This window comes from Hoplias malabaricus, chromosome 4 (genome assembly GCF_029633855.1).
Source record: "Hoplias malabaricus isolate fHopMal1 chromosome 4, fHopMal1.hap1, whole genome shotgun sequence".
In the NCBI taxonomy this organism is placed as follows: Eukaryota; Metazoa; Chordata; class Actinopteri; order Characiformes; family Erythrinidae; genus Hoplias; species Hoplias malabaricus.
The window spans coordinates 67,217,237-67,245,034 of record NC_089803.1 but is presented as its reverse complement, the minus strand read 5'-3'; the positions used below and the strand labels follow the sequence as shown (position 1 = coordinate 67,245,034).

The following is a 27,798-nucleotide window of genomic DNA, read 5'->3' as shown; positions in this document are numbered from 1 at the left end:
CTCAACCTAGGGCTTTAGGATGTTATCTTTCTGATGGGGTTTTGCATTATATCTTGGCGTCTCGTGCATGAGTAGAACTGGACAAGCACACAGCATTTGCCTTAAACACTCACTCCTGTACCTTCCAACAATACAAAACCCTTTTTCACAAAGTCCATAGTGAGCCCAAATTACAACCAACCATGGTAAAATCTGTTTTGATGCTACCGTTTTAAATTTCTTTGAGTATTCTTAAAGAAATTTAACATTTTCCTACATAATGCGAGTTTGCAACTAAAGTGCCCCCTGTGTTAAACTTGGCAAATATATAGAAACTGCACCGATACCTGCAGAAAATAAATGCCACCTGTGGAAGAAGGACATCATTTATTTTCACTAAGAAAATTAACAAAAACACATTTGACCAGAGGTGTTCAAGGTTTACACTCAACTTGTCCACACCATTAGTAGCTTGCTGCTGGTTGAATGAGGCTGTGTCCAGAACCGCTTATTACCACACTAAATAGTTAGCCAAAATTAGTGTAGATGTTTAAAAAATAAATTAATAAATTGGGTGAGCCATAAAACCTTCCATATCAGTTCGTATGTAACTTGAGCTACCAATTGGTAGCTTTCAAGCTAACAAAAAACCTCTGAGGAAAACTTGTTAGCATTTACAGGCCAGCAGGAGTTACAGATATTTACCCCCACAAATATCTTAGTCAAAATGGACATGAACTGAAATGTTTTGGTGAACAGTCATTAGTAAAGTGTTCTGTAGCACATCCATCCGTCGTACTATGTTGGTTTATTTGTTTCTTTTGATAATTGTTTGGGGAAACGATCCCCAGGCTACCCAGCTTAGGCTAACCCAGGAAGTGCAGCTACTTTTTATTATATATATATAGTGTTATTTTTCTTTGACTCGAAAAATGGAGTTAAAAAAAGCAAAGTGATCTCTAAAACTAATGTTAAATATAGGTACCCTCCACCCCATCCCTGTACACCATTAAAAGTGCACTCCTTAGAGCGGTAGGCTATGTTTAGTGTGGAAGTGTGTGGGATTTGGACGCAGCCCGATTCGGGAGCGCGCACGTCAGTCTCGGGATTCTCGGGAGCGAGTGTGAGGGAGAGCGCTGTGTTATGAAGCTTGCTCCAGCTGTGTGAGTAAAAGTAGTGCGGGCAGCAGCTCTCCTCTCCTCCGTCTCTCGCCTGCACTCCTCCCGCGGCCGCCACGCTTCCCGAAGCGCAGGCCGAACGGGTTATAGTTGAATTTACTGCGCAGGTTCAGTCGGTGTTTGCAGGAGACCTGGCTCTCCGTGTCCTTCTCCTTCAGAAAAAAGCACAAAGTGGCGTCCTCCGCCTCGTCAGCGTCTCTCTGCTCCAGCCCCACCGTGGGAATTCTTCTGAGTCTGGACGAAGACACATCTAAAATAAACACACAGGAAAACAAACTTTTCACCTGAAGTCATTTAAAATTCTCTCAATTTTATTTAACAATACAGGGAGTCCTCGACTTACGACGTTGATCCGTTCCTACGTCGCGTCGGAAACCGATTTTCGGTGTAAGTCGGAACATGCGTACATACTGTACGTAAATAACATACTGTAAGCACTTATCCTATCCTAACACCTATCCTCCTCGGTCCCGAGCCGCGTAACCGTGTATTCTTCCGCCGCGCCGCACACACCACACACGAAGTTCACGTTACGACGTTTACCACGCAAAACCACTTAAGTCGAAACAAGGCTTTATACAGTAAATGGCGTAACCCGAGGACCTCCTGTAGTTTCAAAATAAATAGAAAAACAAATTAAAGATTGATTTTTGTGTGTGAACTTGAACTAGTTTGTTCTTTTGAATAGCAATAATTTTATAATTGTTGATAAATACATTAAAACGATATATTTTAATAATGGATTATTAATATATTTCCGTCTGCTTACTTTTATTTTATAAATTTGAGGAAATTCTTAGCATAAAAATTGAGGCAGAATATTATTGTTACTTCTATTTAAAAAAATCCCTCTTTTATTACAAAAAAAAATAATATAGTGCAAAACATGAATTTAGAAAAAATAAAGGAAAATATAGATCACATAAAAAGTCAACAAAGCCCATATTTCAGCACAAATACAACATTAAAAGCATGTACCCTTCCAAGCAGGAAATAAAGAAGAGGGGGGAGTTTAACTAAGAGGGTTATAGTCAGCCTTTATGCCTTTATATCAGGCTTTAATATTTGGGTTTTTACACCCAGTGCCCAGAGGAAAGCAGTAACCAGCTGCCATTTGCAGTGTGAAAATATTACTATAGACTCCTCTTAAGAAATGGCAGAGTAACAAAGCATAGGCTACTGCAATATGCACAAGCAGACATAATTTAGTCAAAAATAGATTAAAACAACCCACAGAGTCAATTTTTGTATCTGTATTTACACTTAATTTACTCCTTACACTTACAATTTACACTTAGCATTTACTACTTAATTTCCAATCATTTAACCCCTGTGTATTACATCATTTTAAAAAGGCATCGTGGTTATATAGAGTTCCAGAAACCAAACTGAGTACCACTGACCTGGAGAACTGTGTCCAGACAGCACTGCTTCTGAGCCAGCTCCTTGTTGAGCAGTGACTGCTGAGATGAAGAAGATGAGCGCCTGGATCCTCATTGTGCTGTTGAAGAGATTCTGTGCACCTCAAAACTCAGACCGGCTACACTCTCTCTCTCTATATATATAGCCTTCTACACTCTCTGTCTGTCTCTCATTTTGTCTCTCTCTCTCTCTCTCTCTCTCTCTCTCTCTCTCTCTCTGTGCATGTGAGTAATTGACACTCTATTTACTATGTTCTTGGAAAAGCTGCATGTCAGTGGTAAATGCTTTATTGCCAGAAAGCACTGTGATTATTTAAATTGCACATCCAGTTCCTCACCAGTTCGGTCAGAAAATAGAGGGCAAACTCGATGAACAACAAATGATGAATCATTGGATGTATTTTGCGCGCTGGTGCCTTGAGTTTTCAGTGAGAAAAGCGTCAGGTAAAATTTGGAAAATGTGATACATTAAAAAGAACATACCTTTGTATTTCAGATCTAATGATGGCTGAAATATTATTTCTGAGTAAGAGAAGGTCCGTTTTTCTGCGAGATTACACCACGTGGGAACAATTTTACTGTTCATTTTCTTTCAGCAGACTTCTGGAACAGATCACAAGTGTGCGAACAAAGTTAATGTAGCTTATCATTCACAGTTAGTTAGTGTTCTTTATAGTAAATAGACCTATACAGAATTTAAAAGCTGGTATTGACCATAATACAGTGGAGTTTATTTCCCACTGGAATGACAGGACAACCAGTTCAGTAGTTTACAGACCTTTGCCCATTCAAAGGCCTCAGTAATGCCAGTTAGGTATGAGTGCCTTGGCAAATATAAAGAACAGATACTTTCCTTGGTCTTTGGTAGAAAACTGTTTCACTGGTGTTGCTACCCTCTGGCTTCCTGAGCATTTTCTCCCATGTAGCACTAATCCCTGTGGAGCGAACAGTTCCTTACACCGAAGGGAACGGTCTCTACATTTTCATACTACACCACGCTCTCCATGGCTAACACTCGTTACTGCTTGCACTCTCTTCAAAGCCGCAATTCACTTTTCACAACCAAGTTTTCCAGAACAAATTTCTTCAATTTATAGTCTGTCCTTGGCACCAAGATTGGTTTTCAGTTGGTGCTGGCGTCCCAGACCATGACCACGATCCTGTCACCACAATGTGTGGTGTGTTGGCCATTCCCGAACGCTTCCAACAGGGTTAATGTCTGTGTTTCAGCGTCTGCTCCTACAGGGCATGCTATCAACAGCTGCACAAATTGTTCTGTTGGGTCAACAGGAGCTTCAGCTGCTACAGATTTGGATTGCACAGCTCATGTAAGCTAGCTTTGAAGTTACTTTGGGGTAGCATCAGTGGATCTCTTCCTAAGTAAGAAGACAACACACTGCCCCCTGTGGTTCTCTTGCATGGACAAGGCTAATGCCAGTGTGTAATTCGCCTGATCTCCCGATCTATGAAGCACCAGGTGCTGGATTCCTTGTGCAAAGCACCATTCAACAGTTGGGGCTGAGCAGCTTGAAGTATTTTTCACTTAAGATGGCATTCTGACAAGTCATAAATGCATTAAGAATTTACTGTTTTTTTACTGAATTTAACTGTTATTGATGATTATATTGAACATAGGTCAGAAAACAAAAGAGCTTACTTTTTGAAGAACATCCAGAACTTCACAGGATGATGATGCTGTGACTGAAATCTGCACAACATCACACCATAATCACGTGTACCACCTCGAGTAAACCCTGCAGTGAACAGAATCAACAAGGCTTCCTGCGCAACAGAATTTCACTCATGGGATGGAGTCATCTCATCACTGATACAGAAAATAGAGGCAACCAAGTTCAGCAGTCACACAGCTCCAGGGGCCTGGAGGTTGTGGGTTCTATTCCCGCTCCGGGTGACTGTGAGAAGTTGGTGTGTTCTCCCTGTGTCTGCAAGGAGCATGGTGTGTTCTCCGTGTCTGTGTGGGTTTCCTCCGGGTGACTGTCTGTGAGGAGTTTGGTGTGTTCTCCATGTGTCTCCGTGGGTTTCCTCCGGGTGCTCTGGTTTCTTCCCACAGTACAAAAACACATGTTGGTAGGTGGATTGGCGACTCAAAAATGTCCATAGATGTGAGTGTGTGTGTGTTGCCCTGTGAAGGACTGGCGCCCCCTCCAGGGTGTATTCTTGCCTTGCACCCAATGATTCCAGGTAGGCTCTGGATCCACCGTGACCCTGAACTGGATAAGGGTTACAGATAATGAATGAATGAATGAAAGTTCAGCAGTGTGGCAGCAACCAGAAGGTTGCACAGATATCTCTCTCACCTTCATCAGATTGATGGAGTATATGATTTTTAAAATGATTTTCATGTTTGATTATCTGTGTTTAATGACTTCAATACTTAATATGGTAGTGATTTAACTCGGTGAAAACACCACATTAAAATGCACGTTAAAAACTCAAAGAGATACTGTAAATCATGTTTATTTATTAAACCCCCACAGAGCAAACACAACATCCAAAATGGTTCATGCAGTCAGTTACTATCGCAGGTTGGGTACCGTTCAACAAAAAACCTGACGTTTATTCGTCGGATTGATGCATGTTTACACAGTAATTTAACATTTTACAAAATTAACAGGAAGGAATTTTCACCAAAAAAGATGCTTTGTTCACTATAAGGTTAAAGGCTAAGCAGCAGCGATATGAAAGTGTCAAACAAATAAATACAGTGGAATTTGAATTCCTAACTTGTGTTTATTGATAATCAGAAAATATGTTATTTCTTACTAATTGAAGGAATAAGGTTCAAAAGACCGTTGGTCCCCCCCCCCAACGGTGTTGGGAAACTCTAATAGGCGTCTTGCCTGTGACGTAGATGGTGGACAACAACTCTAGAAGCTGCACTTAATTTAATGCAAAATGACAAAAAGGTGTGTTGTTTTTGGCTGCAATCATTCAATGTACAGTGGGACATCTGTGAACAAATGGCCCAAAGATCCCAAAATATCCAGAAAATGGACTAAATTTGTCCACTTTAAACGGGCACTTTGGAAAGGACCATCCGCTCACTCCGTTATCTGTAGCTCATTTCACTGGCGCTTTTCCAACAATATGGGCATGTAAGGACACCAACGAAAGGTGTTGAAGAGCCTCTGTAACATGGAGGTAAACAGGGTAAGGACACTCACTTCTCCTGTTTTAGTTGGTGTTAGTTAACGTTAGCTTGACTCGCTAAACTCGGTGGCTCAGATTATACTCGGCTACGTAGCTGCATTACGGAGGTTTCTAGTGTCGGATGAATTCGAGTTCGACTTCGATCACATTTACAAGAATAACGGTACCTCTAAATTTGAGTTTAGCTTATTGCTAGGCTATTGTCATGAATAATGTTGGTTATTTAGCTAGATACTGTCATAACAGTCAGTCATAACGGTGTTTTACCGCGGCGTTGTTCAGCTGTTGTCCACCAGTGACGTCACGGTCGCGTTTAAGAATTTCCGTAGCGAGCTCGGGTTTTTCAGTCAATTTAATAAAATTGTCAGTTTTAAAGCAAATTAAGCTGCTATTTTTATTTTAATTCATACTGATATCTGTCAGTAACTACAATAATGTGAAATATTCATGGAGGTCCATTAAGTGGTGCTTAGCCTTTAACATTTTACATAATTAACAGGAAGGATTTTTCACTAAAACGATGCTTTGTTCACTATAAGGTTAACCAAGAAGTAGATATGTCCTCTCATCTTTTAGAGGTCTTCCAGAAGTGAAAAGCCTTGATCCTTATACCCTAGAGCTGCATAAACGTGCAGCTACAAAATCTAATGAAGAATTACACTGATTAAGGCATATACTGATAAACCTATGATGATTACCAGAATAGATTCAATTAAAAATTAATAAGAAACAAAAGAAGAACCATACTATCATTTTAGAGTAACTCTTATCACAGGAGTAAATCACACAGATAAATTCAGCACATTTCCTCTAGTGAATATTCTCTTCTGAGGTAGGTTTACCCTAGGTTTTGAAACATTTCTGTGAGAATGTGACAGCAATCAGCCACAGATTACTGAGGTCTTGGATGGTGCTTCCACTGATGCTGCTGCTTTTTATCCCTCTATCTGACCACATACAGCTGCTGTATTTCATGGTTTTCTATGAAGATTATACAAGTTTCGCCAACGCAACTGAACATCTGTTGTGAAGTATTCCAACTCCAGAAAAATCACACTCTAAAGGCGGTGCTGTGGGACACAGGTCAGGATGTGTCTACAAAGTGTCATCAGCCTTGTCCAGTCTGGCCTTTCAGGTCTTACTGCTGAAAAGTGGTTTGTGATTCTTCTGGTTCTGTATTTCTTCTCCCCAAGTCTTCTCTGAGTGGTGAATCATACTGTCACCCCATCACCAACCGTTATTAGGGTTGTTTTCTGAGCGGCTCAAAGGATTTTTCTGTCATCAGTGGCTTGACCAGAGCAACCAGGTCAGTGCTACTCGCTCACTTTTCTTAAAAGTTATTTTAAAAATATATTTTATACTGCTGAACTTGCGATCTCTGCAGTGGTTTATATGGTACACGCTGACGTCTCCACAAAATGGCTTCTTTCTCCATTCAGTTGTTTCCATTGCAAGCAATAAAAGTAAAACTTTTACTTCAAAACCAGACTTAGAAGGCAAGCCTCAATGGTAATGAATACTCCTGTGCAATCACAACATAAATAGGAGAACATGGAGGATTTGGGAGTTCCTTCCAGTTTTGAAGCATAACCAAATTACGCATAAACACATAAGATGTAACTAAAGTAATTTAGTCACAGAGCTCCTGGGGCCTGGAGGTTGTGGGTTTGATTCCCGCTCCGGGTGACTGTCTGTGAGGAGTGTGTTGTGTTCTCCCTGTGTCTGCGTGGGTTTCCTCCGGGTGACTGTCTGTGAGGAGTGTGGTGTGTTCTCCCTGTGTCTGCGTGGGTTTCCTCTGGGTGACTGTCTGTGAGGAGTGTGGTGTGTTCTCCCTGTGTCTGCGTGGATTTGCTCCGGGTGCGACTTAAAAGTGTCCGTAGGTGTGAGTGTGTACGTGAATGTGTGTGTGTGTGTCTGCGTTGCCCTGTGAAGGACTGGCGCCCCCTCCAGGGTGTATTCCCGCCTTGCGCCCAATGATTCCAGGTAGGCTCTGGACCCACCACGACCCTGAACTGGATAACCGCTTACAGATAATGAATGAATGAATGAATAAAGTAATTCAACATTATTTTAAGTATGTTGCCAGTATATATTTTTTCAGTTATAAACCCTTAAATATTTTATGTTCCTTGGTATTACACCTTTAGAAATATGACATTCCTAGTACATGGTTCATTACCTTTTTCTTTATCTTACTATGAACTTTCTGGTTTTAATAAACACTGCTGATGTATGCGTTCCCTCAGACTACCGTGAACTGTGATGATGCAATACTTTTTTGCTCTTTAAAAATAAACAGGTGACGCTGACAGTAGTATATAGACGCACAAATGCTGCGTCACAACACTGTTTATTTTCGTGCAGGAACGTGTGCAGTTGTGTGGACCTGAATGATTTAGAATTATGTAATGTCTGTAACCATTCATTTATCCATTATCTGTATCTGCTTCGTTCTGTTCAGGTTCTCGCTGGGTCCGATGGCTACCCAGAATCGTTGAGAAGAATCAGAGGTGGTCTAGGAATGGACCAAACTGAACCAGGGTGTGGTTTGTTTTTAGTGTGAAAACCCTGCTTTGGATGGGTTGAAATTCCTAACTAAATTTAGGTAGTGGAATCAATAGAAATGACAGAGATGAACGTGGCCAGGCAATTTATTGACTTCCTTCACTCCAAAAAGAGAAGAAAATGTAAAGATCTATCTCAAATTTGGTATAATCTCTGCTGAATAGTGCCTTGAACTTTCAAATCTCTTTGGGAAAATAAATACGATCTGTTCCATTAGATATGAATGCTACTGAGTTCACTGTTGTTCCCAGTTCTAAAGGTTTAGCATTATTCTTTCTACTTGAAGGCATTAGTGTTCATTGTGGGACACAATCAGGAATCTGAATACCTTTAAAAAATATGCTGTTTTGACTGTGTAGGTCTGGATTTTTGAAGGCAGTCATGCACCTGTGCATGCACCGTAGTCTGTAGGGGGCGTGTGCAGCTTGTGCTGGAGCCAAAGGGGCATGGGGCACCACAGAGGCTTTTAAGAGGAGCTGGAGCAGCTCTACTCCTTGTTTACCTTCAGCTCTGATTGAGAGAGGGACTATAACAGCGAGTGAGAGAAAGAGTGTGTGAGTGTTGAAAGGGAACTAGGCGAGGGTTTAAAATTATAGTGAGTGTGCGTGTATAAAATTGTGCTAGGGAGAGAGAAAGGGAAATATATTGTAGAAAGGGAATCAGAGAGCTGCCATGCCACTGAGCAGATCGCTGTCCATCAGCTCTCTGAGCAGCCTGCCACTCTGGGACCAGGAGGAGCTGCCTGTAGATGAACTGCTGCTTTTTGAGGTGGCCTGGGAAGTCACTAACAAAGGTGAGTGTGTTACTTATAGTCTGTTGTGTAGAGGACATTTGAACTGACCATGTGTTTACTCCCCCCCAGTGAGAAAGGCACTATATAAGTGTACATTTTTATTATTGGTAGAAGATCTAGAAAGCGTAATATTAGGCCTCGTGTAATGTGGCAAGACAGAGAGAGGGAAATTAGAAGAAAGTAGAAAAGAGGAAAGAAGTATGTGGGGAAAAGAGAAATGGATGCAAGAGTGGGTAAAGAGATAAAGAGGGATGTAAGAAAAAAGAGGCCTGAGAAGGGGAGGTAACAGAGAAAAGAGGAATGGGTGAGAGACAAAAAGGAGGGAGGGAGAATGGGAAAATGAAGAGTGGAATGAGTGAGGGCAGGAAGAGCAATGAAAGAGTGCAGGGTTCATTTCTGACTGAAAGAGTATTCACCCCATGAAAAAACTAGACAGTTGTGACATGAAAGAAGATATCTTTGCCTGCTGTGAACAAATATTGAAATGTGGAGTGACCGGAGTTAAATATTAAGCAAGAGATGAACGGAGCGATTTGCAAAATGCTTTCGTTTACGCAACATTAGGGGTTGTGTGTTAGAGCAGTCTCTGTATGGACTTATTTGGTAAATTATAGTTGTGTATTCTTATAGAAATCCACACACATAGGAATAGTACCAACAATAATTGGCCAGCATTTGGGAACTTTGTCAAAATCCTACTCAGTTAAATTAGAAATATGGAGCCAAAACAGTTCCATTTAAAAATGCTCATGTGTGTGAAAGAAAGATCGAATGAATAAGCAAACACCTTTCACATGAACTGATCAATCAGCCATAACATTAAAGCCACCTTGTTTCTACACTCATTGTCTTTCCTATCACTGACCATACATTCATTCATTCATTCATTATCTGTAACCCTTATCCAGTTCAGGGTCACGGTGGGTCCAGAGCCTACCTGGAATCATTAGGCGCAAGGCGGGAATACACCCTGGAGGGGGCACCAGTCCTTCACAGGGCAACACACACACACACACACATTCACTCACACACTCACATTCACTCACATACACGGACACTTTTGAGTCACCAATCCACCTGCAACGTGTGTTTTTGGACTGTGGGAGGAAACCGGAGCACCCGGAGGAAACCCACGCGGACACAGGGAGAACACACCAACTCCTCACAGACAGTCACCTGGAGTGGGAATCAAACCCACAACCTCCAGGTCCCTGGAGCTGTGTGACTGCGACACTACCTGCTGTGCAACCGTGGCGCCCACTGACCATACAGATGCAGTAAATATAAATGTGTTTTTTACCGGTTACAGAGTGTAGTCCATCTGTTGCCTTGCATACTTATTCACCTCTATTCAGAAAAGTATTATTTGGGTCATGGATCATCCTCAGCACTGAAATGACATGGGCGTGGTGGTGGTGGTGGTGGTGTTAGTGTGTGTTGTGTTGATGGGAGTGGATCAGACACAGCAGTGATCCTGGAGTTTGAAACACTTCATTATCATTGTTAGACTACAAATAGTCCACCCACTAAAAATATCCAGCATCTTGGGCAGTGTTCATTGACCACTGTTGAAGGACTAAAGGACGATCAATACAAAGTGTTTCTGACTTTTCATCTCAAAGTGTACCAGTGAACCAAGTGTATTTAATAGAGAGGACAGTGTTTGAACACTAGACGTTACCCCTCCACCATCACATCAGTGTCACTGCCTCACCGACAATGGTTCTCCACTCATAACAACTGTAGTTTTGTTTGGTCTACCGATATTAGCATTTTTTTAAACTTTAGTTTGTAAAAAGTTATATTAAAATACTCTGATGCACCCTTCCTCCTTCTTTTCTCTCTGAAGTGGGTGGAATATACACTGTCATCCAGACAAAGGCCAAGATCACAGGGGATGAATGGGGGGAGAACTTCTTTATGATAGGCCCATACTACGAACACAACTTCAAGACCCAGGTGGAGAAGTGTGATCCTCCCAACGCAGAAATAAAAGCAGCCATGGACTCCATAAAAAACAACGGCTGCCAGGTAATACAGCTCAGGTAACAAGAGAAAACATTTCTCACTCCCAGTCCACTTGCATATCTATAAATATTTTGGACCAACTTCTAGGTGTTGTTCTGTCAGTCAGATGGGAGATAAATGACATCTGTTCAATACATAGATGAGCATTTCTTTATAAAGCATTTCTCTGGAATGGCTGTACTTTATACCCCTTAAGCATGAGCAAGAGGGCTATAATACTTCCAGCATTGGGCTGTGGAGCAGTGGAACAGTGTTCTCTGGAGGGATGGTTCTCCATTTAATGTATTCCAGAAATGACATCAGTGCAGGACTTCATGTTTATGTGGGTGAAATTTCACAGAATTGTTCTGATGTCAAATATAAAGGCTTCTTAGAAAAGGAGAGGTGGTTCCTGCAGCAAAGGAAGACAAAATCCCCCATCAATATCCTTCAATTCAGGAGAAACACTCGAGCAAGTGTATGTGTGGAGTTTTTACTGGACAATATTCATTCATTCATTCATTATCTGTAACCCTTATCCAGTTCAGGGTCGCGGTGGGTCCAGAGCCTACCTGGAATCATTGGGCGCAAGGCAGGAATACACCCTGGAGGGGGCGCCAGTCCTTCACAGGGCGACACACACTTACACATTCACACCTACAGACACTTTTGAGTCGCCAATCCACCTACCAACGTGTGTTTTTGGAATGTGGGAGAAAACCGGAGCACCCAGAGGAAACCCACGCAGACACAGGGAGAACACACCACACTCCTCACAGACAGTCACCCGGAGGAAACCCACACCGACACAGGGAGAACACACCACACTCCTCACAGACAGTCACCCGGAGGAAACCCACGCAGACACAGGGAGAACACACCACACTCCTCACAGACAGTCACCCGGAGGAAACCCACGCAGACACAGGGAGAACACACCAACTCCTCACAGACAGTCACCCGGAGGAAACCCACGCAGACACAGGGAGAACACACCACACTCCTCACAGACAGTCACCCGGAGGAAACCCACGCAGACACAGGGAGAACACACCAACTCCTCACAGACAGTCACCTGGAGCAGGAATCGAACCCACAACCTCCAGGTCCCTGTAACTGTGACACTACCTGCGGCGCCACAGTGCCACCCGGACACACAAAATGATTTTAAAGGATTTCAATTCCTTGAGAAATATGTCTGTATTTTTCAGTTAAGTTTAGCTTTCAAATCTGACGCTTATCAGGTTACAGACAGTCTGTAAAGCCCACCCTGAATCACTGGGCGCAAGGTGGGAACACACCATAGAGGGGTGCCAGTCCTTTACAGGGTGACACACACTCACATTTGAGTCACCAATCAACGTTTTTGGACTGTGGGAGGAAACCCACACGGACACAGCGTGAACACACCAAACTCCTCACAGACAGTCACCCGGAGCGGGACTTGAACCCATAACCTCCAGGTCCCTGGAGTTGTGTGACTGCGACACTACCTGCTGCACCATGTACATCCTGTGTAAATGTGGAAGAGTGCGGGGTTTTTTTTTTCTCCAAAATATTGACTGCTTCATCTGAACTGTTAACTATTTCTTTGAATACAAGACCAGATACATTTAAGCCAATACATTTTCTACTACATCAAGATTATTTTAGAATCCACTGGCAATTAATTTTTACAGTGTAGATTTAGGTGCAAGTGAAATCCTTTAGACGTCAGCAGTGCCTGAGCTTAAGTCTTTTTCTAGTTTGCTGTTCCGTTTTCAGTCCCTACTTAGATTCACTGAATTCATATTTATGTCGGCCAGCAGGTGGCAGCATATAATTTAAAGATGTGATGAAAGTTTTCAGCTCGGTCTAACAACACTAGAGGGAGTGAGAGACCTACAGTTTAATCAAACCTCGACCAAGATGGAGCAGGGGTCTGATTCTGCTGTTGTGTTTTTGAGTAGCAGGACAATAGTTCAGAGCCAAGGCCCCTACACTTAATATATTTTTTTCATGCTATCATTTCATTTATAGTCACAGTCACACAGCTCCAGGGTTCGATTCCCACTCCGGGTGACTGTCTGTGAGGAGTGTGGTGTGTTCACCCTGTGTCTGTGTGGGTTTCCTCTGGGTGACTGTCTATGAGGAGTGTGGTGTGTTCTCCCTGTGTCTGCGTGGGTTTCCTCCAGGTGACTGTCTGTGAGGAGTGTGGTGTGTTCTCCCTGTGTCTGTGTGGGTTTCCTCTGGGTGACTGTCTGTGAGGAGAGTGGTGTGTTCTCCCTGTGTCTGCATGGGATTCCTCCGGGTGATTGTCTGTGAGGAGTGTGGTGTGTTCTCCCTGTGTCTGCATGGGTTTCCTCCGGGTGACTGTCTGTGAGGAGTGTGGTGTGTTCTCCATGTGTCTGCGTGGGTTTCCTCCGGGTGACTGTCTGTGAGGAGTGTGGTGTGTTCTCCCTGTGTCTGTGCGGGGTTCCTCCAGGTGACTGTCTGTGAGGAGTGTGGTGTGTTCTCCCTGTGTCTGTGTGGGTTTCCTCTGGGTGACTGTCTGTGAGGAGAGTGGTGTGTTCTCCCTGTGTCTGCATGGGATTCCTCCGGGTGATTGTCTGTGAGGAGTGTGGTGTGTTCTCCCTGTGTCTGCATGGGTTTCCTCCGGGTGACTGTCTGTGAGGAGTGTGGTGTGTTCTCCATGTGTCTGCGTGGGTTTCCTCCGGGTGACTGTCTGTGAGGAGTGTGGTGTGTTCTCCCTGTGTCTGTGCGGGGTTCCTCTGGGTGACTGTCTGTTAGGAGAGTGGTGTGTTCTCCCTGTGTCTGCATGGGATTCCTCCGGGTGATTGTCTGTGAGGAGTGTGGTGTGTTCTCCCTGTGTCTGCATGGGTTTCCTCCGGGTGACTGTCTGTGAGGAGTGTGGTGTGTTCTCCATGTGTCTGCGTGGGTTTCCTCCGGGTGACTGTCTGTGAGGAGTGTGGTGTGTTCTCCCTGTGTCTGTGCGGGGTTCCTCCAGGTGACTGTCTGTGAGGAGTGTGGTGTGTTCTCCCTGTGTCTGCGTGGGTTTCCTCTGGGTGCTCCAGTTTCCTCCCACAGTCCAAAAACACACGTTGGTAGGTGGATTGGCGACTCAGAAGTGTCCGTAGGTGTGAGTGTGTGTCTGTGTTGCCCTGTGAAGGACTGGCGCCCACTCCAGGATGTATTCCCACCTTGTGCTCAATGATTCCAGGTAGGCTCTGGACCCACCGCGACCCTGAACTGGATAAGCGCTTACATATATTGAATGCATGAATGAATATTGTGATATAGAATATTTTTTAAATGACAGAATACAATTAACCAACATAACTTTTATTCATAAAACGATATTTTAAAATTGGTATGACTTTGAACTTTTAAATGTAAATTGTCCTCTAATTTTGATTGGTAATATGTTAATCGAAGCAGACAAAATGGATAATGAGTGTAGAGTCAAGTGGCTAATGAGTATAGATTAATACAGAAGAGGGTAGATTATTGCAGGTAAGTTTATTCTTATTATGAGAGTCTTCACGTTACTTGTGCTCTTAAATATGTCAGGTACACTTTGGCCGTTGGCTCATTGAAGGGAGTCCCTATGTGATTCTCTTTGACATTGGAGCTGCTGCCTGGAACCTGGATCGATGGAAAGGTGACTTGTGGAACAGCAGTAACATTGGACTGCCGTACCATGACAGAGAGGCCAACGACTCGCTGATTTTTGGCTCACTTGTGGCCTGGTTTTTCAAAGAGGTGAGAGATTACAGATGTAAACACATTACTATGGTGACTCCATTACTACCAGCAAAGCCAAAATAAAATAACTCTCTGTCTATAGTTAACAGACCGGATTCAAGACAAACCCAACGTAGTTGCTCATTTCCATGAGTGGCAGGCAGGAGTGGGACTTGTACTGATACGCTCCCGAAAACTGCCCATGGCAACCGTCTTTACTACTCACGCTACTCTTCTGGGCCGTTACTTGTGTGCCGGAAATGCAGATTTCTACAATAACCTGGATAAGGTGAGACTGCCTAAGTTACGTGCTTTGGCACATCCTCTGTAGGGAACACATTTAATATAAACATTTCCTGTAAATTTCAATGCACACCTGCTTTTTTATTTGCTGAAATTAGCACATCTGTACTAATATATTAAATTCACTATGTAAAACATAATCGTGCGATAAAATGTATACAGGGGGTCCTCGACTTACGACGTTGATCCGTTCCTACGTCGCGTCGGAAACCGATTTTCGGTGTAAGTCGGAACATACGTACATACTGTACGTAAATAACATACTGTAAGCACTTATCCTATCCTAACACCTATCCTCCTCGGTCCCGAGCCGCGTAACCGTGTATTCTTCCGCCGCGCCACGCACACACGAAGTTCGCGTTATGACGTTTACACCGCAAAACCACTTAAGTCGAAACAAGGCTTTATACGGTAAATGGGAGATGTGTCGTAACCACAAAACATCGTAACTCGCGACTGACGTAACCCGAGGACCTCCTGTATATGTACGTTATCCCTGTAAATAATGTGTACTTATTTTCACTTAGAAAATCAAAATAATTTTCATGCAACTGTATCACCAATATCACACCACTGAAAATCCATTTTGACGCTCAAAGTAGCATAATATTTTTACAATATGCGGCAAGTTTGCTTTATGCTCAGGCAGTGGTTTATCAAAATAGGATGCTAATAATTTTATATATTTTTAAACCGTTTTCTAGAACATTATAAAAACATAATAAAACAGTAAATTAAATTAATAAGAACACTGTAAATACATGGTTATACTCCTTAATTAAAACCACACTCAAATAAATTAATACTAGACAAGGTGGTTAAAATCAATAACCCAAAAATTCATAACCCCATGTAACCCTCCTTATACATTACCTTTAAATTAGATACTTATTTGTCCATTGGTGAAAAAAATAGAGTACAATACTTGTCTATGCAGTGATAATTGGGTCTGGTGTACACTGCATAAGGTCATCTGTTCCTAAAGGTCAAGAGTAATTGACAGGTGTTTCACAGTCATAAGATTAGTTCTCCTTCACTCTTCACTATGAGCTGATTTGACGCCTCATCTCAGACTATCAGCAGTAGGCGTAGAAGAACTTAAGCTAACAAGGTTACAGCAAGTTAAGTGTTAGGATAACATGGCTTCATAAGCCTTCTTTTTTTTGTGAATATGAATATTTATAAGAGCCAGGTGAAATGGCAGGTCTGTACAGTGACATTAATTCTCAGTGGATATATATATATATATATTTTTTTTTCCTAATGGAAGCGTACAAGTTGTGTGTGCCAATGAATACAAGCCACTGAATGCCTGTGTGATGGTTGCACCACAAAAATGTATATTGGCTCCCGTCCTAATGTCAGATCACTAATTTGATCAGTGATCCTGAAGCCATGCAAGATCAGGGATACAGCTGACCTTGCTCTCTATACGTAGATGGATTGGCCCTTTAAAGTGATTAGGGGTACCTGTTTAATATGATGAAACATGTGCATTCATGGTCAGAAAAATATAAGAATTCCAGTAATCAGTAGAATAAATGTGTCCCAGTTTAACATCGACCAGGAAGCGGGAGAAAGGCAGATCTACCACCGCTACTGTCTGGAAAGAGCTGCAGTGCACTGCTCCCATGTTTTCACTACCGTCTCCCAGATCACTGCAGTGGAGGCAGGCCACATGCTGCACAGGGATCCAGGTGGGCCTACATGCTATGTTTGCTCTGCTACCTCACTGAGTAAATTTAATTAATTCATTCATTCTTTATCTGTAAGCGCTTATCCAGTTCAGGGTCGCGGTGGGTCCAGAGCCTATCTGGAATCATTGGGCGCAAGGCGGGGATACACCCTGGAGGGGGCGCCAGTCCTTCACAGGGCAACACACTCACACACACCTATGGACACTTTTGAGTCGCCAATCCACCTACCAACATGTGTTTTTTGGACTGTGGGAGGAAACCAGAACACCCGGAGGAAACCCACGCAGACACAGGGAGAACACACCACACTCCTCACAGACAGTCACCCGGAGGAAACCCACGCAGACACGGGGAGAACACACCACACTCCTCACAGACAGTCACCCGGAGGAAACCCACACAGACACAGGGAGAACACACCACACTCCTCACAGACAGTCACCTGAAGGAAACCCACACAGACACAGGGAGAACACACCACACTCCTCACAGACAGCCACCCGGAGGAAACCCACGCAGACACAGGGTGAACACACCACACTACTCACAGACAGCCACCCGGAGGAAACCCACGCAGACACAGGGTGAACACACCACACTCCTCACAGACAGTCACCTGGAGGAAACCCATACAGACACAAGGAGAACACACCACACTCCTCACAGACAGTCACCCGGAGGAAACCCACGTAGACACAGGGAGAACACACCACACTCCTCACAGACAGTCACCCGGATGAAACCCACGCAGACACAGGGAGAACACACCACACTCCTCACAGACAGTCACCCGGAGGAAACCCACGCGGACACAGGGAGAACACACCACACTCCTCACAGACAGTCACCCGGAGGAAACCCATACAGACACAAGGAGAACACACCACACTCCTCACAGACAGTCACCCGGAGCGGGACTCAAACCCACAACTTCCAGGTCCCTGGAGCTGTGTGACTGCGACACTACCTGCTGCACCACTGTGCCACCCACTGAGTAAATTTAAGGAAAAAAAAGAAAAAGAAAATTATACTTCCTATTTTTAAAAATAACGTATATATACATAATTTAAAGGTGGAGTTTAGAGTTTCTGGGGACTGGATCTGTTGTAGCGCAGTCAGACCAGTTGTTTCCCAGGAACAATCATATCATTCATAACACAAAATTTCGCTTTTTTTGATTACTTGATTATTTTCCACTTCTATGATGTCTTCTGAATTTCTGTCATGTCACCAAGTACCAGTGGGAAAGTAAAACATTAATAACTGACATTAGGTTTCATCTCCTATTGCCTCCAGCCCCAATTACCATTGGAGGAAAACGATCAGCACTTCCTGTTACAGTGATTCACTTACAAATATGCTACAGTACAAAGAGTTCGCTCATGGTGTGTTCATGAATTAAATTGCTGTTGTATAATTTATAAATCTTTGGCACATAATGGATTTAATATGAAATTTCTGTTTATGTAAGTAAGGTAAAACCCTTTATTGGTCCTGAAGGAAATTGCTGTACTTTGTTTTTAAACAACCAAAATATCAGATGGGTATCAGGTGATAATTATGGTTTCAGAATTGTTTAAGTTGTGGACTATAAAACCTCCTGACAATGTGTCACATTTTATCTTGAATGGTCTTTGCTGCTTTTTTATTTGCAGATGTTGTTACACCAAATGGCCTGAATGTCAAAAAGTTTTCTGCTATGCATGAGTTCCAAAACCTGCACTCCATGAACAAACTCAAGATCCAGGAGTTCGTTAGGGGGCACTTTTACGGGTATGGTCTCTTCTTTTAGACACTGTAATATTATGCCAAGCCACATCTAGACAATTCAAGAGTAGTGTTATAACCTCAACATCATATTGTGCTGCCACAACCCTTTATTTTATAATAATATAATAATACAATTTCTTCATTCATAGGCATCTGGACTTTAATCTGGAGAAAGCGCTCTTCTTCTTTATCGCAGGACGCTATGAGTTCTCCAACAAGGGAGCGGACATCTTCCTGGAGTCTTTGTCAAGGCTGAATTACCTGCTTAGGGTACTTTGTTTCTCTCCCAGACCATTACATTCTACATATATAATGTACAAGCATTGATAATATTACCAGTTCAATAGTAGTTTTGGAGCAGCACAGTGGCGCAGCAGGTAGTGTCATAGTCACAGAGCTCCAGGGACCTGGAGGATGTTGGTTCGATTCCCGCTCCGGGTGACTGTCTGTGGGGAGTGTGGTGTGTTCTCCCTGTGTCTACGTGGGTTTCCTCCGGGTGACTATCTGTGAGGAGTTGGTGTGTTCTCCCTGTGTCTACGTGGGTTTCCTCCAGGTGACTGTCTGTGAGGAGTGTGGTGTGTTCTCCCTGTGTCTGCGTGGGTTTCCTCTGGGTGACTGTCTGGGAGGAGTGTGGTGTGTTCTCCCTGTGTCTGCGTGGGTTTCCTCTGGGTGACTGTCTGGGAGGAGTGTGGTGTGTTCTCCCTGTGTCCGTGTGGGTTTCCTCCGGGTGACTGTCTGTGAGGAGTGTGGTGTGTTCTCCCTGTGTCTGCGTGGGTTTCCTCCGGGTGGCTGTCTGTGAGGAGTGTGGTGTGTTCTCCCTGTGTCTGCGTGGGTTTCCTGGATAACTGGATAAGGGTTACAGATAATGAAGGAATGAATGAATAGTAGTTTTCACTGGAACTTAAGTAAGGTCTGACTTTGATAGAATACTGCACCTTGTTAACTCATTTCTTTAGTTATGCTAGAGAAGCATTTCTATGTTTTATTTACAATATTAATGTGTCCCTGATTTATGTATGCCTTGTTGTATAGTGCATAATTGTGTAATCTGATTCCTGTATGTCTGTCAGGTGCACAAGAGTGACGTGACTGTGGTGGTGTTCTTCATCATGCCAACGAAGACTAACAATTTCAACGTGGAATCGCTCAAGGGGCAGGCAGTGCGCAAGCAGCTGTGGTGCGTCATCAAATTCTACAGCAGTATCATCCCATGTTCTTCAGCCCAGAGCCTGCCACATACTTTTACGGCTGCTTTTCAGGGCACGGACTAAGAATAATCTTGGGTTTAAAATTGTTTCTTTATTTGATCATATTTAGATATTACTTTATGATCCACAGAGAGTCTGTGTGAACAAAACTGATCATTTGTGTAGGACCATTATTGCCTTTGCTGATCCTGAAGCAATAACAGAAAACTGATTGCGATGACACTGAATTGCGACGTGTCTTAGGTGTCTTTATTTGTTTTCGTGCAGGGATACTGCCCAGTCTGTGAAGGAGAAGTTTGGCAAACGACTCTATGAGGTATTGCTACGGTAAGAGGTAGCTTCAACTCTTTCTCACAAGCCACATTTCCAGAACTGAAGACAAAACTGATGTGACAGCACCATCAGTGAATGATGAGATAAAACAAGTGTCGGTGTCTGCTGGTGTGGCTTAATGAACCCTGTTTGGTCATTAGTGTTGAGGTTTCAGACATGTGTTAATGTAAGTGATGATGGAAGGGAGATGCACTTATGCACAGGATTGCTAGTTAAAATATTTATGCTGGCAAAGTGTGATGTGAGTGGGTCAGTGACTGTTAGATCCCGAGGCACAGTAAGGTCACTGAAAGGTTGTATGTGTGTGTGTTTCTCATGCAACTACTATGTTTACAGGGGTGAGATCCCAGATATGAACAAGATCCTAGACCGAGACGACTTCACAATAATGAAGAGGGCAATTTACGCGACCCAGGTGTGATTGACATTCTTACATGCTCCGGCAGTAACTTCACTTTAGTGAAACAATTAACCCAGCATAGCTGCCCTAAATCATGCTGAACCCAAACAAGATTCAGCTATTGTTTAAAGTCATAGTCATTTTTGGCCACTAGGTATGAGCAGTTTCTCTCCAAAGGGGCGGCACGGTGTCGCAGTCACACAGCTCCAGGGGCCTGGAGGTTGTGGGTTCGATTCCCGCTCTGAGTGACTGTCTGTGAGGAGTGTGGTGTGTTCTCCCTGTGTCTGCGTGCGTTTCCTCCGGGTGACTGTCTGTGAGGAGTGTGGTGTGTTCTCCCTGTGTCTGCGTGGGTTTCCTCCGGGTGACTGTCTGTGAGGAGTGTGGTGTGTTCTCCCTGTGTCTGCATGGGTTTCCTCCGGGTGACTGTCTGTGAGGAGTGTGGTGTGTTCTCCCTGTGTCTGCATGGGTTTCCTCCGGGTGACTGTCTGTGAGGAGTGTGGTGTGTTCTCCCTGTGTCTGCGTGGGTTTCCTCCGTGTGCTCCGGTTTCCTCCCACAGTCCAAAAACACACGCTGGTAGGTGGAGTGGCGACTCAAATGTGTCCGAGTGAATGTGTGTGTGTGTGTGTGTCTGTGTTGCCCTGTGAAGGACTGGCGCCCCCTCCAGGGTGTATTCCAGCCTTGCGCCCAATGATTCCAGGTAGGCTTTGGACACACCGCGAATTGGATAAGGGTTACAGATAATGAATGAATGAATGAATGAATGAATGTCTCTCCAAATGTGTAGTGCCCGCAGGGAAGTTCAGTGGATGAGGAATAATGATCTAAGGCTGATTTTTATGCTTTTAGCTGGGAAATCTACAGAAGTGTGCCCACTGATTTTGTGTCGACAATTTAAAGAAAGCATTAAAGTCCCTTCATGCAGAAACCAGGCTCCATAGAACTGTTTCTTCCATTGTGGTTGTTGATGGTGTGTGAGAACTTAACTAACATTCACAGAACACCACAACCCTGGGCACCACCATTGAGATAAAATGGAATGTGCCAGAAAGCTACGCCTTACTGCTCAATGTCAGTGCCCAAACCTACATTCTGAGACGTATGGAGGCTGTTACAGCTGCATTGGAGCACTGTACACCCATCAATTTGGAATTAGATGTTCAGCAAGATACGTTTATATATAGTTATATTTATTATAATTTAGTACAGCTTTTGCAAAGGGAATACATCTTCATAAAAAAATTTCACAGTTTCCAGACGTGGAGTGTGTGGGGTTTGTAAATGTTTTTTTTAATTATTATTTTTGAATGAGCTCCTGCTTGGGGTCAGCTTCAGGGCACAGTGAGGGATGTTTTGTACCACCTTTCAGAATCAGTGACGGAATCCCCTGAGCCATCCCCACGCAGCTTTCCTCCCCCTGGACGTGACTAATTTAACTCAGTTTGCTCTTAATACGAGTCGATAGATTGAATGTGTTACTTTGATGTATATCACCTCTATTTAATAGCAATGCTACAAGCAAGGGGCCAATATACCACTGCTCCATTTAGATTTATGTGTACATCAATATTTTTGGGTGTTAAAGACTGAGGTTTATTGCTCGTGCTTGCGTAAGTAGTGGTGCGCTTGTAAAGAGGAGCCTAATAAATGAGCTTAATCAGGCTAGCAGTCTCTTCTCTACTAGCTAAAGTCTGCCCTGTCATAGCTTATTCTAATACAGTTCCCAAAAAATGCTAGCATTGCTAATCATGAATGAAAGCCTGGAGGATCCAAGTGCAAACAGAAAAATGCGAATTAAACAATGGTGACAGGTTAGCAGTAGCTTATTATAATTTAATGCTATCAACATTAGCATTTTTTAATGATGCATTTCAATCTATAGCAGTTATTTTAAATGAGGCTGCAACACAATAAAATATGTTTTATATGGTGACTATTTTGGGTGGCACGGTGGCGCAGCAGGTAGTGGTTCGATTCCCGCTCCGGGTGACTGTCTGTGAGGAGTGTGGTGTGTTCTCCCTGTGTCTCCGTGGGTTTTCTCCGGGTGACTGTCTGTGAGGAGGGTGGTGTGTTGTCCGCGTGGGTTTCCTCCAGGTGCTCCGGTTTCCTCCCATAGTCCAAAAATACATGTTGCAGGTGGATTGGTGACTCAAAAGTGTGTGTGTGTGTGTGTGTTGCCCTGTGAAGGACTGGCGCCCCCTCCAGGGTGTATTCCCGCCTTGCACCCAATGACTCCAGGTAGGCTCTGGACCCACCGTGACCCCGAATTGTATAAGCGGTTACAGATAATGAGTGAATGGTGACTATTTTGTCATAAAATACCCTACATGTATGCAACATTTGTTTTATATTCTGTTGTTTGCCAGTTTTTATCTAAACATGTTCCTCTTTCACATAACACACACACACACACACACATCAATGCAGAGACACACTCTCCCTCCAGTGACCACTCACAACATGCTGGATGACTCTGCTGACCCAATCCTGAGCAACGTCCGTCGTATTGGCCTCTTTAACAGCCGCAACGACAGAGTCAAGGTACATCTGAAGTTCTAATGTGTGTCTTAACAAAGTGTACTTTAAGCAAACATTACTCTTACAGCTGTAACTATTTAGGGTTGATTTACATGAAAATGTCTCAGAATGGAAAATGCATCAAATTAATTTTGCATCGACTCAGGAGTAATTTAACATTGAGTGTGTGCCAGTGTAAGTAACTTAAAAATGTTTATGATAATGACTTACTTTCTCTCATTCTCCTGCTGAGCAGATTGTATTCCATCCGGAATTCCTCTCTTCCACCAGCCCCCTGCTGCCCATGGACTATGAGGAGTTTGTCCGCGGCTGCCATTTAGGGGTGTTTCCCTCCTATTATGAACCCTGGGGCTACACACCAGGTTACACACCCTCGTATCTCTTATCCCACATGCTGTAGACATGTCACACCTATGAGCAATTCTGAGCAAAAATGTACCATACATATGCTTTCACAAGTTTTTTTTTATATCTTATGTGTGACATAAAAAGCTTTGCTGATTTTGAGGCAAAGTGATCATAATGACAAATGTACATGCTCATATTCCATCACCACATGTTCACAGTCCCAGTAAACACATACAGAATAAGCATTAAAACATCTGGCTTACATGTGCATTACGTAATCTGTGAATGTAATCCTCTGTGTGCAGCTGAGTGCACAGTGATGGGCATTCCGAGTGTAACAACTAACCTCTCTGGGTTTGGCTGTTTTATGGAGGAGCACATATCCGACCCCTCTGCCTATGGTGAGTGGCTAAGACAGACCTATCTGGTGATGGTATGGTCCCGGTAATTCCTGAGGTCTTTATAGTTGTTAAGAAAGAATCAATATTTTGTTTAAAAATGTGATATATGTTACATGCATGAGGTAATAATTTTCAGGTAAAAAGTTAGATTTGAGAGTGTCATATACAACATAAACATATTTGTTCTATCATTATATACACAGATCAATCTTAACTGTCCAGCCTCTTTGTTTCTGCATCATCCATTTTATTAGCTTCACTGACCGTATAAATGCACTTTGCAGTGCTACAGTTACAGGCATATGCCCATCTGTTGTTTTGCATACTTTCTTAGCGCACTTTTATCCTTTTTTCTCAATGATCAGGATCTGAACAGGACCACCACAGAGTCAGTATTAATTGGGAAGTGGCATGTTAGTGTGTGTTGCGCTGGTACAAGTTGATCAGACACAGCAGTGTAGCTGGAGTTTTTATACAAAACAGTACATTGCCTTTTTTCAGATGCACTACATCTCATCAGAGTAATACACAAGACTGAAGCATGAATTACTGTATATATGCCTTCATTTGTTTTCTTGCTCAAAGTGGACCTTTATGGCAATAACCGTTACAACTCTATAATATTAGGTTTGATAAATCAATGTTCTTCACACATCAACATGCAATTACACATCCATCCATTCATTATCTGTAAGCGCTTATCCAGTTCAGAGTCGCGGTGGGTCCAGAGCCTACCTGGAATCATTGGGCGCAAGGCGGGAATACACCCAGGAGGGGGCACCAGTCCTTCACAGGGCAACACACACACTAACACCTTCACTCACACACACACACCTACGAACACTTTTGAGTCGCCAATTTTTTTGGACTGTGGGAGGAAACCGGATCACCCAGAGGAAACCCACACGGACACGGGGAGAACACACCACACTCCTCACAGACAGTCACCCGGAGGAAACCCATCCAGACACAGGGAGAACACACCACACTCCTCACAGACAGTCACCCGGAGGAAACCCACGCACAGACACAGGGAGAACACACCACACTCCTCACAGACAGCCACCCGGAGGAAACCCACGCAGACACAGGGAGAACACACCACACCCCTCACAGACAGTCACCCAGAGGAAACCCACGCAGACACAGGGAGAACACACCACACTCCTCACAGACAGTCACCCGGAGGAAACCCACGCAGACACAGGGAGAACACACCATACTCCTCACAGACAGTCACCTGGAGGAAACCCACACAGACACAGGGAGAACACACCACACTCTTCACAGACAGTCACCCAGAGGAAACCCACGCAGACACAGGGAGAACACACCATACTCCTCACAGACAGTCACCTGGAGGAAACCCACACAGACACAGGGAGAACACACCACACTCTTCACAGACAGTCACCCAGAGGAAACCCACACAGACACAGGGAGAACACACCATACTTCTCACAGACAGTCACCCGGAGCAGGAAGCATGCAATTAAATGATGAAAAATAGAATTTAACGCCTCAGCATTTGATGGTTAATTGGGCTATCATACATAAGTGTACATTGTATCTTTGTAAGTTTGACTTTAGATGCAGAAACAGTGAAGTTAATGTGATGTCTCCTGTTTCCACAGGGATCTATATTGTGGATCGTCGGTTCCGCTCGGCAGACGAGTCATGTAACCAGCTGACCCAGTTCATGTTCTCCTTTTGTCAGCAGTCCCGGCGCCAGCGTATTATCCAGCGGAATCGCACTGAAAGACTTTCTGACCTGCTGGACTGGAGATACCTCGGCCGGGTGAGGAGAATACGTCCTCAACCAGAAAAACTCAAATTAGATAGCACGGTGGCGCAGCAGGTAGTGTCGCAGTCACACAGCTCCAGCTCCAGGGACCTAGAGGTTGTGGGTTCGACTCCCGCTCCAGTTGACTGTCTGTGAGAAGTGTGGTGTGTTCTAGTTTCCTCCCACAGTCCAAAAAAACACACGTTGGTAGGTGGATTGGTGAATCAAAAGTGTCCGTAGGTGAGAGTGTGTGAGTGAATGTGTAAGTGTGTGTGTTGCCCTGTGAAGGAAAGGCGCCCCCTCCAGGGTGTATTCCTGTCCCTGAACTGTATAAGTGCTTACAGATAATGAATGAATGGACATTTTAGGGAAAATCCTGCATAAAAGTCACAATATTTGTAATAATTCAATAATGTTTAATGAAAACAAATTATTTGGTGTAAAATGTGCTTATTTTAAAGCTTAGCAGTGTCTGTTCTGTTGTGTTTCCTTGATGAATAAAAAAATTTTGTTCTATCATTCTTAACCAGTTCTACATTCACGCTAGACACCTGGCCCTCAACAGAGCCTTTCCAGAACGATTCAAAATGGACAGATTGGCTCCTCCACCGGTGAGCCCCACTAAATTCATCATTCCATTACTCCAGTCATTTGTGCTGTTATATTATAGTACCACATCATTCTGTCACACATCTTAGAAGTAGTCTGTTGCCTCAGTCCTTCTCACAAGTAGTATGATCTGACATAGACTTACTATACTGCTTATAATATTTACTATTAATTCCTGACTGTTATGTTGATTTGGCAAACTTATATTTCTGATAATGAACTGAACTGAACCGAACGGAAAATTGAATATTGTGAATATTTATCTTACAACATACTGTTTGATGTTATGAGCTCATAATGTCAGTATACTTGAAGTTCATTAATTAAAGGATTTGTTTTAATAGCTTTATTGGATCATGTGCATTGTTGTTATTAAAATCTTGTCTTATTCCGTCAAGAAGCCATGAACATCATCATAAAATGATTGACTCTCAGATCTGAACTGTAATTGACAGTGTAACATTTGGCTACGAAAGAAACTCAAGTCTAGTTCCTTTCCACAATTAGGTCCCCACAGGCAGTCTGACCAGTGCAAAATAAACAAAGTTACAATAATATATAACACTAAAAATGATTAACTAGGTATGCAATAACTTTCGCAGTGTACTATGTAGCATTACACCAAATACAAATAAGCAGCTTGAGCAGGCAGTGATATATATATATATATATAATAGTGCTAAAATATAATAGTCGATCTATATTCATGTGATGTCATTTGTGTACATGTGTTTACACTTGCTTGTAGCATGTATGCAGCATTATTCGTATTTTTACTTCTGAAAAATGTGTCATATAAGAGGACCCAGTGACATGAAAGGGAGAAGGGTCTGTGCTTATCAAAAAGCAAATTCTTTGGTTTACAACAGGCTACAGGATGAGAACAAATCTATTTAGACCCAGGGTTCATTATATGGGCATGACACCAATTTCAGAATGACTCATGATATCAGAAGTCTATTACATGGATTTGTTCAATTCCATCCTCAGCACCTCATTTAATTAATAAAGAGTTGATTAGATAAATTAGCTATTAGATGGTAATTGTAATTACCGTGTGTGTGTGTGTGTGTAAAATTACTTTATGATAAACCTTGTCTGTCAGAATGACTTAAAAGTCGTGTATGTCTTTCCAGGCCCAAGGATTCCGATACCCCCGTCCCCCCTCTGTTCCACCCTCTCCCTCAGCCTCTCTCCACTCCACCCCTCACCACAGTGACGCAGAGGATGAAGAGGAAGAAGATATCGAGCCCTATGACGAAGACGAGGAGGCAGAGAGGGACAGGCTGAACTTTAAAATGCCCTTCACCATAGGGTCTGTGCCAAAGAGCAAGAAGAAACAACCGGGGGAGTATGGGAATTAGGGGCCAGTGTTCACTTTCCACCTGTAAACCCAACTCCAAAGAGGGTCATTCAACTATTGTAAACACTATAGCTCATGTGCGGGACATTTCTTAGCTCATTATAAGACATGGGGATGGTAATCCAACTGCTTTTGTAGATTAATCACTAGTTCTCGTTGGGAAAGTGTGTAATGGGCTCTTAAAATTAATTGTTCTAGCCTATAATCAGA

The 27,798-nt window shown here is 43.2% G+C and overlaps 2 protein-coding genes across 3 annotated transcripts; one reads left to right on the top strand and one right to left on the bottom strand.

Annotated features, from left to right (window-relative positions):
- Window positions 1-307: 307 nt before the first annotated feature.
- Window positions 308-15,392, bottom strand: kiss2 (kisspeptin 2). Of its 2 annotated transcripts, none has more exons than XM_066668385.1 (2): window positions 15,319-15,392; window positions 308-1,407 (listed from the first exon to the last, which is right to left on the bottom strand). In XM_066668385.1, the coding sequence occupies exons 1-2, from the start codon at window positions 15,374-15,376 to the stop codon at window positions 1,121-1,123; spliced, it is 345 nt and encodes a 114-aa protein (XP_066524482.1). In that variant the 5' UTR covers window positions 15,377-15,392; the 3' UTR covers window positions 308-1,120. The 2 variants fall into 2 exon arrangements, with proteins under 2 accessions (XP_066524482.1, XP_066524481.1); XM_066668384.1 differs by lacking the exon at window positions 15,319-15,392 and adding an exon at window positions 1,501-1,681.
- Window positions 8,844-27,604, top strand: gys2 (glycogen synthase 2). Its single transcript, XM_066668382.1, has 16 exons — window positions 8,844-9,107; window positions 10,957-11,138; window positions 14,664-14,855; window positions 14,941-15,126; window positions 16,693-16,837; window positions 18,493-18,610; window positions 18,757-18,877; window positions 19,678-19,784; window positions 20,083-20,142; window positions 20,485-20,563; window positions 22,974-23,087; window positions 23,320-23,446; window positions 23,738-23,833; window positions 25,468-25,631; window positions 26,147-26,227; window positions 27,362-27,604. Exons 1-16 carry the CDS (start codon window positions 8,987-8,989, stop codon window positions 27,587-27,589), a joined length of 2,121 nt encoding a protein of 706 aa, XP_066524479.1. The 5' UTR covers window positions 8,844-8,986; the 3' UTR covers window positions 27,590-27,604.
- Window positions 27,605-27,798: the final 194 nt, after the last annotated feature.

Excerpts from the sequence above, each read along its gene's own strand:
- gys2 (XM_066668382.1), top strand. The coding sequence starts at position 8,987 with ATGCCACTGAGCAGATCGCTGTCCATCAGCTCTCTGAGCAGCCTGCCA. Across the intron at positions 18,878-19,677 it reads GGCTGAATTACCTGCTTAGG|GTGCACAAGAGTGACGTGAC; the intron begins GTACTTTGTTTC and ends TATGTCTGTCAG. Across the intron at positions 23,834-25,467 it reads ATCCGACCCCTCTGCCTATG|GGATCTATATTGTGGATCGT; the intron begins GTGAGTGGCTAA and ends CTGTTTCCACAG.
- kiss2 (XM_066668385.1), bottom strand. The coding sequence starts at position 15,376 with ATGTTCCGACTTACACCGAAAATCGGTTTCCGACGCGACGTAGGAACG. Across the intron at positions 1,408-15,318 it reads CGTAGGAACGGATCAACGTC|ATGTGTCTTCGTCCAGACTC; the intron begins GTAAGTCGAGGA and ends TGTTTATTTTAG.